Source organism: Pungitius pungitius, chromosome 21, assembly GCF_949316345.1.
Source record: "Pungitius pungitius chromosome 21, fPunPun2.1, whole genome shotgun sequence".
In the NCBI taxonomy this organism is placed as follows: domain Eukaryota; kingdom Metazoa; phylum Chordata; class Actinopteri; order Perciformes; family Gasterosteidae; genus Pungitius; species Pungitius pungitius.
Window position 1 is genome coordinate 6,999,207 of NC_084920.1, and position 15,200 is coordinate 7,014,406.

Sequence of the window (15,200 nt, forward strand, 5' to 3'; positions counted from 1 at the left end):
CACCAGACAAGGGACTCACAGGGCTTAAATACACAAGGGAGGTGCAGGTGATTGGACACAGGTGGAATCAATCAGGCAATCACAGGACAAGGCAGGAAGTGTAGTCACCCAGGAACACAAGAGACATGAAAACTACAAAATAAGACAGAGCAGACCCAAACCGTGACACCTTCTATCATACAAAGCATTTAAGAGTAAGTTTAGTTTTGCCACGTTGCCGCCTTTAGCCGACACTATTTACATTTTTTCATTTATATTTATGATCTTCTTTCTCCGCCACTTGGCTTTTTATCTTTTAGCTTTTTTTATATTTAGAGTCATTCACTTTTTCTTCATAGAAAAGCTGTCATGCACATAAGCTGCTAGTGTCATTATTATTATATTTTGTCAAAGCAAAAAAAAAGGATCCCTCGCAAAGTTTATTCAGGATGCTCAAAATAGGACTAATATGTAATCGTAAAATATAAAAAAAAAATGGTTCAATAATTCTATTTGGCAATAGGCGTGTTTAGTCCGGTCTCTGCTGGTTTTAAAACATGTCTATAGTGAGTAAAATGTCTTCAATTAAGGCTTTTGAAATCAGGCCGGTTTTGGAGACGGGCAGACAGAAAAAGAGTGAGATCAGAGGAGTTAGAAATCAAGGGCAAATTTGGAAAGGTAAAGAGAATGAAAATACGTATAATGGAAAGCGGAGAAATCTGTGGAGAAGAGGAAGATGGTGATGAAGGGGGAGATCAGGAGAGGAGGTGTAGAAAGAAGCCGTGTGTACATATAAATAAATCAAGCTGGAGGCTTCTAGAAGCTTCTAAGAGACGTGATGACCACATAGTGTAACGTTTCCTCTCAGGGACACGGACCACGTCAGATGTCAGCCAACCGCTGTTGGACACTTGGCATCAACACACACTCACATGCTCATACTTACAGCAGCCAGGATTAAGGACAGAAGGACCACAATAAGAGGGCAGTTCCCCCGTGCTTCATTAGGGATTTGTGACCAAATGACAGATGCAAACAGTGTGAAGCTTCTATACATGTTGAAATGAATCCATTGCGCTGCACATAATTATGATTTTGATATTAATAGTGAATTTTTGAAAAACTCCTCCTTGGTCACCAACTGGTATCTGAACTGCACGGAAAATTAGTACAGTAACTATGTCACCAAACTACTGGCTCTGGCTATTTTGAAAACACAGGTGGACTTTCTTATATGTCTCGGCCTTACAGTGCTGTATTTCTTGCCATGGAAAGAGAAGCTAAACATAAATCATCATACCTTGTCATTAGCCCGTTCCTTCGCTGTGACAAGTTCCATGAGATCATAAGCTCCAGCCCTAAGTGACCTGCTGCTTAAGTAGGACAGACAGGATTTAAGATGCACTGTTTCCACTGTTTCCACTGTGACAATACACACACACACACACACTCAGATTCACACAAAAGATAAGCAATGTGCTCTTCTCACTGATGCCAAATTAGGTCAACCTTTGGTGTGTTTGTGTGTGTGTGTTTGTATTCTGGGACATGTTTAATGCATGTTGTCTGCGATGGGCAAGAATTGGGAGGATATTGGAGCACTTTGGCACAGCAGGTGAAATTAACACTGCCTCGGTTTCTGTTACTTTTTTTTCATATCCACAAGGAAGATTTTGAGCAAATCTTTTTTGAATTTTGGCCATGGAAAGATAATGGATAAATAATAGTTTTCTCAACGCAGCAACTTTTTCACTAGATCAAGATAACTGTAAATGGGCTGGTTGCATAGTGAGATCTATTCCTAATGCAAATAAATACTGTAGAGAGCACCAGCAGACAGAGTACTACCCTACATTGTCATGTTTTATTTTGAATATGCCTTTTTCTCTTTAAAACTTAACAAATTAAGTTTATTTTCCATACTTGATACAAACTTGTTTAATACTATTTTGAAAGGCCTTGAGTTGGATACATCTCTTCATGGTTAGAGACAGGGCTTCCTTTGGCAGCGTAGGTCTTCATGAAGTGTGTTTTCATTCATACAGCGTTGACAGCAGTAGCCGGTCCACCTAGATATCACACACGCATCTCGGTGTGTTTGTGTGTGTGTGAGTTGTAAAGACGACTGAAAAGAGAGGGAAATGTGTTGTCCACTCTCTTAAAACAAATTCACCTCCCATCCAGTTTCGACGCTATTGGGCGATCTGCCCTGTCACTCAGCAGGGCGGGGCCTGGTTGAACACCCTCCCCCCGTCCTCACCGTTCACCACCGCCATACAGCTCAGCACCTCTTACATTATTAGCCATCTGTGATGTTACATTAAAGATGCATGAATCTCATGTTGTCTCACTCAGCATGGTCCTCCGGTGCGGGTCTGCAGGCGGACACCGCTCTCTCTCTCTCACACACACACACACACACACACACACACACACACACACACACACACACACACACACACACACACACACACACACACACACACACACACACACACAATAGAAGCACACGTTATTGTGTGAATGTGGTCGAGCTCTCTCAAAGCCGAAATTTGTAATTTGACAGATGGATGTGGGAGGCTGTGACTGAGACTAAACGCTCCTGAGAGAGCTGTCTGGTCGGGCAGAGATAGCCAACTGGATGGACGGAGAGTGGGAGGGGGTTAGCTCCACAGTATTGGTATGATACAAGCTCTGAGTGCCTTGTCTGCTTGTTTGAGTGCTTCTCTGAGCCGCCGTATGTGCTGTGTGTGTGTGTGTGTGTGCGTGTCTATGTGCTGTGAAGGGACGAGCGCAAGAGAGTTAAGCTTATATGTGTGTTAAATGCTGACCTCCCTCCCAAGTCCATTTTAAAATCCCCAGACACACACACACACTCACACTTGAGCTTCCTTTATGTGTGTGCAAGTTATCCGTCCACCTGGCTGTATTGGTGTCCTAATTGGACTTACAAGATTAATGAGGCGAACTAGATTCTCTAGCTCTCTCTACTCACATCTTTTTTTGTCGGCACAGGGAAATGCACAAGTGTGTCTGTGCACTATCGTTAAGTCCAAGCCAAGGGGTAGTGGTCAGACATCCTCCATCCCCATTCCCGAGTTGATAGGAAACAAATCAACAATTTTGAGGAAGTATTAGTGGTTTAAGCTGACGTTAAAACAAAAATAGTTTATCTTTGTACTACTTTTTGTCTTTGGGCTCCTGGAAAGTGCAAAGGGCCCTTTAAATTAAGTGTCAGCGTTAAAGGGTGAACTTTTTACCAACAAATCAAGGTTCTAAATGACATCGATGCTCAATATTGTAAATCGTCAAATGCCTAAAGGATGTTCATTTGTACATATTAGCTGTTTTATCTTGAATTACCTGCTGAAGGGTTGGGCTGATGTAATGACACAATGTTTTGTGACAAATGGAGACAGGTGAAAGTGTGAGTTGATTCGAGTCACAGCAGACATGTGGACTTTTCAGAGCAGATAAAGCAATAATGACACAATAGGATATCTTTATCCACAAAACTGCCATTAGTATCTCCATTATTTTAGAAAACTTCATGTCAGGGGGCTCCGTCAACAACAGAAAAACATCCATTTCCAAACTAACTCAACTCATGCTGCATAATCCAAGTCATGCATTCAGTCCAATGCTCACTGCTTTGCCAAACCCATTCTTTTTCTGAAGTCATGTTACTAAAACACTTTGGACGAGTCCAAACTCGCACGGGTGAGTAGGGTGGCTGGGCATGCGTGGGAGAGTTTATGCCAAAGTCTTCTTGGTTCACCATGGAGGAATGCAACCAAGGCCAAGTTCTCTTCACAAAGTGTCACGTGGAGAAGTCCAGGACCTGAAACCTCAAACGCAGACTTCACAAACAAAAATACTTTATTTCAAGTTCAAATAAAAAAGGCCTAGGGGAACACAAGCAAACAAACTAAGCTACATAGACAAGACACTCACTCAGACAACTCAGGACACTCAGATCAGAAACAAGGGACACACATGGTTTAAATACACAGGGACGGTCCAGGTGATGATTGGACTCAGGAGGAAAACAATTAGGGATAAGGCAGACAATCACCCACAGGAGAAAACACCATGGCAGGAAGTGAAGTTAACCCAGGGACACGAGAGGCAGGAAACTACAAAATAAAACAGGAAATGAACCCACACCGGGACACAAAGTAGCACAGGTTGAGTAATGCACATAGTATTTCAATCTTAATGACATCATTATTATAATTATTTTGACTAATATCACGCAAATAAGAATTTATCTTCCGATTCTGTAGGTAGTTTTCAACTAAGTAAAAAATAGCACTATAAGACAAAAAATATGTACTTTTATTAAATTGAGCATGTAAGCTGTTCCTTATCACAATAACATATTTAGTAACACACAACATAAGGAGCAAATATAAGTAATTTACAATGTCCCATCAAAAAATAAAGCAGCACTGTAACCATAGAAACGTCTCTTCCTAGGATACATGATTACACTGTAGTAGAGCGGTAACCATAGAAATATCGGCTAACGTCATTGTCAGCTTTTAGAAAAATGTCTTTCTTGTAGCATTTCTGAATACGCTCTCACATTCTCATCGATTTTAACAGCCAGTTATTCAATTCATTTCTACGACAAAACATAGTAAATGTTTCAAAGTAATCAATGCGGCGCTGCCTTTTGGATGGATTTAAACCCATTTTTGTTCCACCGCTTCAGCATACAAATCATAGTTGTAATAATAAATGAGACAATGACTATGCTGGGTTATGCACTGCCTGTCTAAAATGTCTTATCTGTCTCCTGAATTCTCGTGGATTGTTTCACTATGGAATTAGAATGCAGTCAGGATTTTGTCCCGTCAAAATAAATAAAACAACACAGGCAAAGATTTATTCATCTTCAATTACACATATCTGTGTGGTAGTGTTTCTTATTGGCTTGGATAGCAAAAGCTAGTAAAAAGCTTGAAGGCAACTCACAGCCCAAGTGGCGGGTAATTGGTGATGTCAGCGCAGTGCAGTTTTTTTTTTAGCTGGCATACAACCTCTGGATCCAGAGCACTAAATCAATGTTGGTGCTGCCTATTTGCTCCACTCTGTTCCAAATCACTCTGATCTTTCAGCTGAAATCTCTGCCGAGATGCACCGTTATGCAAGAGGTTACAATTGGGGATTAGCACATCATTTTCAAGGGTAGACATTGAGAATCCAATGCCGTTTATAGGCCGCAAATCCCATGCAGTTGTTATGTGCTATACATGCCACAAAAGGATGATACTGCACATATGAGCATCTGTGCTACATTGTCTGTGCGTTTTTACTATATTTAAAGTTCAAATTTCTTAACTGACGGCATGCAACTAATGGTTGTTCTCATTAAATAAGGAAATTGAAATATAAAAATACCAAGAAAACTTTCCAAGGTGACGTCTTCAAATGTCTTTTGATTCCATTTGATTAAAATTAAAAAATAACAAAGGCGTTCATCCTGCATGGATACATGACAAAGGAGTGCAGCACATTTTTGTTAAAAAAACAACAAATCATTGTCAAAGTAGTTCGTAAACAAGTCTTCATTATCATTTGACCAACTGCTTCTGCTCTACCTGGCAGAACAGGCTGCTGTCTGCGGCGTGAGATGAGGCTGACCGCCCGGTGCTGGGGGCATCAGATGGTCCAGTTAACTACACCTCACGTCTCCGACATCCTCCATGGAATTTTTTACGATGGCTGAATGTTAACAAACCGACCGCAGAAATGTTGCTTAAACACCTAATTTCTCGCCTGAAAACGTCCTAAAATGACATTCCGTCCCTTGAATATGGTAGTATTTATAAACTTGGACGGGCGAGCGCAGACTTCAAGGCATATGAAGGAAGGGCGTATGATTGCCGCATTGCTGTTCAAAATCAGCGCTCTTTGCTTCCGCCTTCCGGTGTAACTGAGATTCTCTCACACTGTATACTGAGATTCTCTCACACTGTATACTGAGATTCTCTCACATTGTATAGTGAGATGCTCTCATGTTGTATAGTGAGATGCTGTCTGAGTGTCTCAATAGTGTGTATGAGAGTGTCTCAGTAGTGTGTGTGAGAGTGTCTCAATAGTGTGTATGAGAGTGTCTCAATAGTGTGTGTGAGAGTGTCTCAGTAGTGTGTGTGAGAGTGTCTCAGTAGTTAAGTCCTAAACGGCCCCTCATAGTTTTCAACTACAATATAAATATCAAACTATGAACTTGAATATTGTATAAACATTATAAATTATGAATATATTTTAACGGGGGTACACTTTCCTCAAGAGAGCTTTATTTTTGAAACGTCATAAAAACATTGACACATGAGTGTATGATACTGCAGGTACTTAAACGTTACCTTGCTCCCACTGATGGGCTAACCCTTGGAGCCAGAGGAAGAGGCAGCGGAGGACGGTCGGCGCAGGCACACACATAGGGGGGCGCACATAGGGGGTTGCCAACTCTCCCAACCACAAATCAGGGACACTTTCGCTGATGCGGGGGGGGGGGGGGCTAGCACAATATTTTTTTTCTCTGCAGCGCCAGCCTCACTGCTCATTTTAACAGATAGGACAACTCCGCTCTGGCCACCCGCGCACACACTGGTCTCATGCGTCACAAATTCACAACAACCGGGAGTTTTTCGCGCGTCATTGACTTAGGAGGCTGGAGGGGAAATTGCCTATAATTCGGGATGTCCCGGGTAATACGGGACGGTTGTCAACCCTAGGCACACATTTACTTCCACTCCATGACCTCGGAGGTGCTTAATCATATTTGACGTGCACCCTCTTATACCCTCTTTTGCCGAGTTTTCGGGTTTGTTTCGAAAAGTAACACACTTTGGACCGCCGACGCACGCTATCCATGTTCGATCGCGCTGTTATGCCAACACTTCCGGTGGACACTTCTTCGTTGGTGTTCAGCGGTTTCTATTTCCGGTCGGCGCCGCCGGACTGAGAATCGAAACTAGGAATCGAATTTTAAACTTTTGAACGATACCGGGTAAATCGCAAAACTAGTCCCGAGTCCAATCGATCCTTGATACTCGATACTCAAGCCTACATACGAGTCCACTGTAGATTCCTCTCCTGGTGATTCTGTGCCTTTACCGCTGAGCTGCTGATGCCGGTGTCCATGCAATCTTTGTGTCCCATGTTCAGCAACGCATGGACATCTATGTGTGTGTGTGTGTGTGTGTTTGTGAGTATGTGCGAGTTTGACCGTTGCATAAGAGGATCTGCTGCTGTCCCAGAGCTTAACTAAGGATTTAAACCTATCTTTCTCACTCTCTCTTGTACTCTCTCTTCTTGTGTTGTCTGTCTCTCTAACGCTCTCTGTGTCGCTCCCTCTAATCTCTCCACTTGTATATTGTGTATATACATTACATGTACATGTACATTAGCCTCTATTTTGATGACAAACACAAATAACCCATTATGACTGCTAGTTCAAGATGTTGTTAATAAATATCCCTTTTTATTAAATTTTAATGATTTAATAAAAATCATCAGTTTCAGTTGTTGGTCAATTGGATTATAACTCAGGTACCCCTGCAGTTATCATCCTTTTGCCTTTTTTGGCAACAGGAGAGTAACACAAGAAATCAAATGTTACCATCTTTCCTGTTGACACAGAGAGGACTGGGCGCGGTGGTGATCTGAAAATACGAAGGTCGGATGAGACTCCACATTACTTTGTCCAACATGCGATGCTGCAAATGTGTTGGTTGCAAACTCCTCACAGCACAAGAACATTTAGTCAGAAAAGCTGCTTCGACTTAGATTATTTTTAATTAAATTTAATTAAATGTTTTCATTGCTGCTCTAGTTAACAGTAACATAATATCTGGTATGATTATTTACAGAAAGTTAATGTTGTACCTTATTCATCTCAGTATGAAAATGTTATCCATCCTGGAGCAAAGGAGAAATGAAAGTTTTGAATGATTACCACCTGCACTAGATAGGAGGATAAATACACCTTTATTAATTTATTAAACTCAACTCACATTGAGATTTACAAGGAACGGGGAGACGCTAGTGAACACCAGGTGTAAACTCAAAGCCCTGTTGTAAGATTATTATCTGCAGATAACATCTGAGATACAGAAATCATTCCTGCGTTCACTGTTCAGCTCACCGATTGTCTTTGGGTCTCTGTATTTCTCTCCCTACTGCAGATTGACCTGGAGCCGGAGGGGAAGGTGTACGTGGTCATCGATCTGTCTGGTTCCTCTACTGAAGGTAGACCACCACACAAACACCCTGTTATACCAGTGACAGGGAAGCTATTACATATTGAAACACAGTACAGTACACCTTTGTTTGAAATCAGCTGCCGAGCATTCTAAGAAACTTTAGCATTCATAATGTCATGTTTATTGGCACCCGGCAAAAAAAGTCCGATGCTCGCTTCTCTTTCAGGTCTGGTTTGGTTTCGGCCAACTCTTGTTGGGAATATTGGTCTCTTCCGCTTCTAAGTGTGTCACCATGTGCACCGTTTAACAAAGCTGCTGCCCCCGGTGACCAAATCAGAGCCATCACATTACGGTTTGGGGTCTTGAAAAGCAGATGTCATAACGGGGTGGCAGAAGCAGGACTCAAATGCAGATTTCTTTATTCTTGATCCCCAAAAATCCAATTGCCCATGGGCAAACTGCAGATCGGGCCTCGCTGCCATGGAAACCATTTTGACTCGACAAAGCCCAAGCAGCACACATGGCTTAAATACACAGGGAAGGTGCAGGTAATTGGAAGCCATCAGAAACCATCTGGGGACACGGCAGACAATCACAGGGGATGACAGGACAGGGCAGGGCAGGGCAGGAAGTGAAGCTAACCCAGAGGCAGGAAACCACAAAATGAAACAGGACACGAAACTACTCTGTGACAGCAGATCGATGAGCTGAAAGACGCTTAAAGCACTGCGTAGAAGAAAGAAAATGCAAACCACAACTTCTCACACGTTGCCATTTGAACCATTATTAATCTAAACATACATGCAATATAACAATATAACTAATATCTTATTATCTTAAAAATAATTAATTGTATCCCATAAGTGATTCATAATAATATCCCTTAATGTTGATTTACTTCACAATGAGCTTAAAGCAGCTAATTAGATTTTTACAGTGACAAAATTTCAAAGGACCTCATTTTACGAGTGGCTTGTATTGATTATCGTATTGATTATTATCGCTGGAATCTGTACCTGTACTCGCTTTGCAAATCCTCGGAGTCTCACTGTTTAGCCGTCAGGCCCTAACTTCACTCTTTAGGTTCACACCCGCGATTCTCGGACCACGACCCATGACGCCCAGGCTAGTTTCAAAGCAACCCGCCACATCTCCTAAAACATTGAAGAAGAAATGCATTGTGAGGAAGTATATGTGTTGCGCCATTAGCCTTGTTTACGCAAAACAAAGAGTGCGATGAAAAGGTTACTTCGTTTTCCTAAAAAGTTACATATCAGATTTCATAGCTTTCTCTTCCTCCCTCTTGTTCTCTATGTCCTTCTCCTCTCTTTGTTTGTATTAATTAAACATGGAGACATCTCTCTCAATTAGACCTTTCGGGCACACACACGGTCAGTCACATGCTGCCTGATAAGAGGGGTATTCACCTGCACCTGTGTATCTTCACACCTGGTTATAAATAGAAACTGTTCTGTCTTCCAGTAAAAGTGAGCATATATATATATATATACCTATATGTTTTTTTTTAAAAGGATCCCCATTAGCACAATTACTCAAATATATCATATATAAATACACACAAAAGACAAGAAAAAGTAACAATTCTGCATATGTGTGTATGCATGCTGCAGTATAGCACTATAGTTTCTCTGTGGAACGACAGATAAAGCGGGCACTAGAGGGTGGAGAGAGAGGGAGTCGATTCTTAAAATAGGAGGTGAGATTGAGCCACGGATTACACAAACACACGCATGCAGACACACACACACGTACACATACATATGCAGACTCAGGCGTCAGTGTCTTGCCCTCCTCATCGATGATTGGACACTCTGCGGTGACCTCACAACCCACTGCCCACCCACTCCTGAACTTCCTCCCTGAGTGGCATGAATGCTGATGATGTTAATGTATGCTGATGAATACAAATGGTGTGTGTGTGTGTGTGTGTGTGTGTGTGTGTGTGTGTGTGTGTGTGTGTGTGTGCGTGTGTGTGTGCTGATAGGAAGGATGGAGAGATGGACGGTGAGAACTAGAGGAAGAGGTGGTATTTTTAGCAGTTTCTTTTTTTTCCCTGGTGCAATCTGTTCTCTTCAGCTTCAGAGGCTGGAAAGAGTTGATCTTCTCTTTTCTCCTCTCCTCTCCTTGAACATCTGTTGGTCTCAGGAAGCGAATGAAGACAATAATCTGACCTAATCTTACCATCTGCAGTCGCTCCCTCCTCTGTTTCGTCATCTTTTTCTGCTCCATTTAAATATTTTATTCACTTTCCTCAAAGCGTAAAAGATGAAAAAATTAAATCATAAAAAAGTGTCTTCTTTTGCAATATCTTGTATTGATCTGTTATTTACCATTCACAAGTACTTCCTTTTTGGAAATGAATGACCTAAATTCAGTAAAAGATTTTGATTCCTCTACAAATTGATCATGTAATATATATATTTAATACAATAATTTGTGCTGCAACGATTATTTGACAGAACTATATTCACCAACTATTTTGATAATACCGAGTACTTCTTGAATAATGGCCTAAAGTCGTATTCACAACCTCTCAAATGGGGAGATTTGTATACCATATGTAACTGAATATGTTTGTATAGTAGCTGCCCTACCAAATATCAAATTATCAAAATCAAAGTCATTTTTTTATTTTTAGCTTATTAGAACATTTAGGTCCATCACTCAAAAGTGCTCAGGGGCATCTGTCTTACAAATACATGATAACATGAATGTTGCTGTGATACAAAACAAGACAGAAGTATTACAATCTTAGTGGGACTTTCTTTCAAATGTATCAGCAGTGTTATTCAGGATTTTAGAAAAGTATTAAAAAAATGCAGCACTTTTTCAATTTAATTTACAAATTCTATTCTCATAATTCTTAGTTGAATATTGTACATACATATCAATGTGAAGAAAATGTTGCCTTCCCTAGTTTAGAACTGCCATGTTAGTACTTTTATCAATTTTTATCACATTTGTTTTCATCGCAATCTGTAGTTGTTGTTTCTTCTTCTCTGCCTTCGCATCTGCTGGTCTTCCACACGTTTTTGCCAGATCTGAATCTTCTGTCCCTCCGTATGTGTGTGTTTATTGAATGACGATCTCCCAGTCGGTCATTCAGCTGAACCATGCAGCGTCTGTCTCCACAACGATCACTATTAACTGTTGCTATGCTTAATCGGGACGCCTGTGCGTGATAGGTTGTGTTGATGTGTGTGTGTCCAGGACAGATGGATGATGTATTATGTAAAACAAAGTGATCCCAGTAATGGCCTGTTAAGCTGCCCCACCCCCTCCCCACCAACACCACCATCTCACACACACACACATCCAGTCCCTAGACAGCCTGCCTGTAATCGAAACTCAACAGTAACCACATCTATAACGCACCCAGGAGAGAAAGTGGTGTGTGTGTCTGTGTGAGTCTGTTTCTTTGTGTGTGCAAAAGACAGGCAAACTAGGGCAGGAGCGCGGAGGGAAGCGGTGCGCGTGGGAGTGAGAGTGGAGGTGGATCTCTTGTCTTAAGATTACCCTCGGAAAGATTCATTCTTTCCGCGGAGATGCAGTGAGGACGCGAGCGGCTGGTTGGATGCAGCTCGCTGAGGAGGAGTATCTTAAATACGCTGTACTTCGTTTTAGTGCCCACACATGAAAGTATAAATAGCATTTATCTAGTAGGTGTGGGGTGTTTGTGTGCGAGGAAGAGTCAGGGGATGCGAGGGGGGGGGGGGGGGGGGGGCGGCAAGGAACTTGAGGCAAATCTTCCGCATTTGTACAAAGCAAATTTAGAAAGTTCAATCACTGGGCGGGAAAGAAAACTTACCCTGGAACAGAAAATTGTGACTTTCTTTATTAATAAAAACTTGATTGTTTGTGTTTTTTTGTGTTAATCTGCCAGCCACAGGGACCAATGACAATGAGGAGCGGGTGTTCCGAGAGAGGATCGGACCTCGCCGGCGACAAGGCGCCGTCCGAAGACGCGTCCATCAGGTCAACGGACACAAGTTCATGGCCACCTACCTGAGACAGCCAACCTACTGCTCACATTGCAGAGACTTTATCTGGTAGGACACAAAAATACACGTTAGACCCAACGCACCTGCCCTCATGTTTCCTTCATCCAACCTCCTCTGTGTGTGTGTGTGTGTGTGTGTGCTATGATAGGGGCGTGCTGGGGAAGCAGGGATACCAGTGTCAGGGTGAGTACTTTTCTCTGGTGGCTTCCAATTGCTCTGCACATCATTTATTATTCAAGCACGAGAACTCAAGAGGTATTACATTTAGCTGAGTGACAGCTGTGATTTGGTCTCAAGCCACCTTCACCCAGAGCCACAGAAAAATGCTCATGAACATCTCAGTTTTGCTTTTTCGTACTTTGTTTTCTTCAATGGATGCAAACATTTAGCTGGGAGTCAATGTGCTTATTTGCACTTTTGAGTTGTATGACCAACTAGCATGGCTTCTTTGCTTTGTGTAATCTAAAGGGGCTACAATTTACTTGATTTATATTGTTTTTCAACACGAGCACCAATAGCTTTGTATTTTGAAGTAGTAGTAGTAGTAGCTACGGTGATAAAAGCACAAAACTCAGTGCTGACAGTCATCGTCCTTTTCACTCCTTTTCACTAAGTTTCAACTTAGAGCCTTTTTTGTGCGGTTGCCTAAAACTAGGCAACTGCACAAAAATGGCTGGTTGCTCAGAAAAAACACACTCTCCTTTTTGGAGAGCCTAGTCTTGAATAAAAGATGATGGAACAAATCAGTTAGTTATAATAACAATTATTTGACTCTTATATCTACTTTGACGCACCTGAGGGTCACCACCATACACCATATATGAGAAGTGGACGTTGTTTGGTGGACGGATGTTTTACAGTCGCCGACTTCGAAAACGGTCGCCCGATGAATGTTTCTGTATTCTGAGTGCGTATTATTGAGCTAGCGACAGCGACTTGTTAATCCTACTTTTGCCCTACCTAAAGAACACTTTGTTTTGTGGTCTATCTTACTGTGAATAGGACCATTATTTACCAAACATCACTCATGTTTTGAAGACTTGAAACTAGCGATTGAGACCATGAATTTGTGTTTCAAATGTTTACAGAGGTAGTAGATCAAGTGAGGAGTAGGGACATTGTCCCATAGACGTCTATTCAATCTGACTCCTGGAAAAGGAGGGTTCTCCCCATGTTGGTCAATAGGAGAGAATCCACTTTTCAAAACACGTTGGCTTCATTCATCAGAACCTTCTCACTTCGATCACCATGTGTAGCATATAATTTCTGTATATGAGACATTGCAGCTACCCAACAAAAAGTTTGGATAGCGCTATTTCTACATCGGCTTTTAAAGTGGGTCAGTCACATTCAGCTGCTACCCAGCCCCCTTAATAAGGTCAGTGTCACTAGAGGACATAACTTTCATCCATTAAATCTCAGGGACATCAGTAGTGATAACATCAGATATTGATTATGACAAAACAAAATTAATTTGATGAGATTCAGCAACATACCTGAACACCTCATGTTGATGCTGTGCTTCCAGTGTGCACTTGCGTCGTCCACAAGCGCTGCCATGAGCTCATCATCACCAAGTGTGCCGGGATGAAGAAGCAGGAGGACACACCTGAAGAGGTAAGTGCTCTGGTTTATTTCAGAAGAATTTGTCCACTTTAACATATTATGTGTTGAAAAACTGGATATGGGCACCAGTCAGACTTGAGGAACATGTGTACAATGTGTTCTAGCCACATTGCATTATTCCTCCAATAATGCAACGGTGACCTCTTTGTAACACGTGTGTGTTTGTGTGTGTGTGTGTGTGTGTGTCTCCCTCTGTAGGTGGGCTCGCAGCGGTTCAGTGTTAACATGCCCCACAAGTTCAGTATCCACAACTACAAGGTCCCCACCTTCTGCGACCACTGCGGCTCCCTGCTGTGGGGCCTCATGAGGCAGGGCCTGCAATGCAAAGGTGAGTTCACATGCAGTGAGGAATTCTCAGAGTCAGTGCACATGGGATGCATTTAGAAGTGCTTTTGTTTTACAACATTTAAGCATACATGTGCATTTAAAGTAAAAGTTACAGTGAAATTGAACACAGTTTAATAGTAAATGCCAAACACACAATGGTGTTTTCTGTCATGCTGAAAAATTGTTGAAGCAGAAATTTCTCGTAAATCATAACTTTCAACTAGCGTTATGTATCCCATGAGCATCTGTCTAGTTTAAATGAACATTTTTTTTAATGACTGACAACCATTCAATGAAAAAAATATTATTTTACGTTTATTTCATTCATGTGGTCACTATTTAGGTACATTTTCTACACTAAACAATACATTTAAAACATATTAGTCGTTAAATCAAATCATTAGTTGCAGCAATTACATCCCAAGATGACATCTACTGTGTTGCTCCTGTACATTGATACTTCAGCTGTGTATTTTTTGAATAAATTCAAGCCTTTAGGCCTGAAAGTCTTCCTGGGTTTTACCTGAGCCATTTCCATGTTCCTTTTTTTGAATGTAGTATGTAAGATGAATGTGCACAGGCGATGTGAGTCCAATGTAGCTCCTAACTGTGGTGTGGACGCCCGAGGAATCGCTAAGGTCCTGGCCGACCTCGGAGTCACGCCTGACAAGATCTCCAACACTGCGCAGCGTAGGAGGAAGGTAAGCGGGTGATCACCATAACCGACTATTCCAATCCTTTTATTTGTATATTTATTTAATGCGGCTATTTTATGGACCATTTCATAACACGGTACAGCCTTTTCAATCAGTTTTGAAATAACCCCACATTATGCATTATTGTATACATCCGTACACATCGATTTTTCTGCCTCTGTCCCCATGCATGTTTGTTGTTGTTTGAGTCGAGGAAGCCTGAGAGAGGTCTTTCTGTCTGCTATTTTTTTTGTCTTTAAAAATCTCATGTTTTGTCTTTAAAAATCTCATGATCACAATTACGTCACGAAACGGCAATTAAACTCTCAGATACAAAG

The 15,200-nt window shown here is 41.6% G+C and overlaps 1 protein-coding gene across 1 annotated transcript in view; it reads left to right on the forward strand.

The window, feature by feature from the left end:
* Positions 1–15,200, forward strand: part of prkcea (protein kinase C, epsilon a) — a 29,358-nt gene that overhangs the window by 4,819 nt on the left and 9,339 nt on the right. The window contains exons 2-7 of the mRNA XM_037463622.2: positions 8,175–8,238; positions 12,097–12,262; positions 12,363–12,397; positions 13,743–13,831; positions 14,039–14,168; positions 14,726–14,868. Of these exons, the coding sequence (XP_037319519.2) occupies positions 8,175–8,238; positions 12,097–12,262; positions 12,363–12,397; positions 13,743–13,831; positions 14,039–14,168; positions 14,726–14,868 (627 nt within the window). The remainder of the gene's footprint in view (positions 1–8,174; positions 8,239–12,096; positions 12,263–12,362; positions 12,398–13,742; positions 13,832–14,038; positions 14,169–14,725; positions 14,869–15,200) is intronic.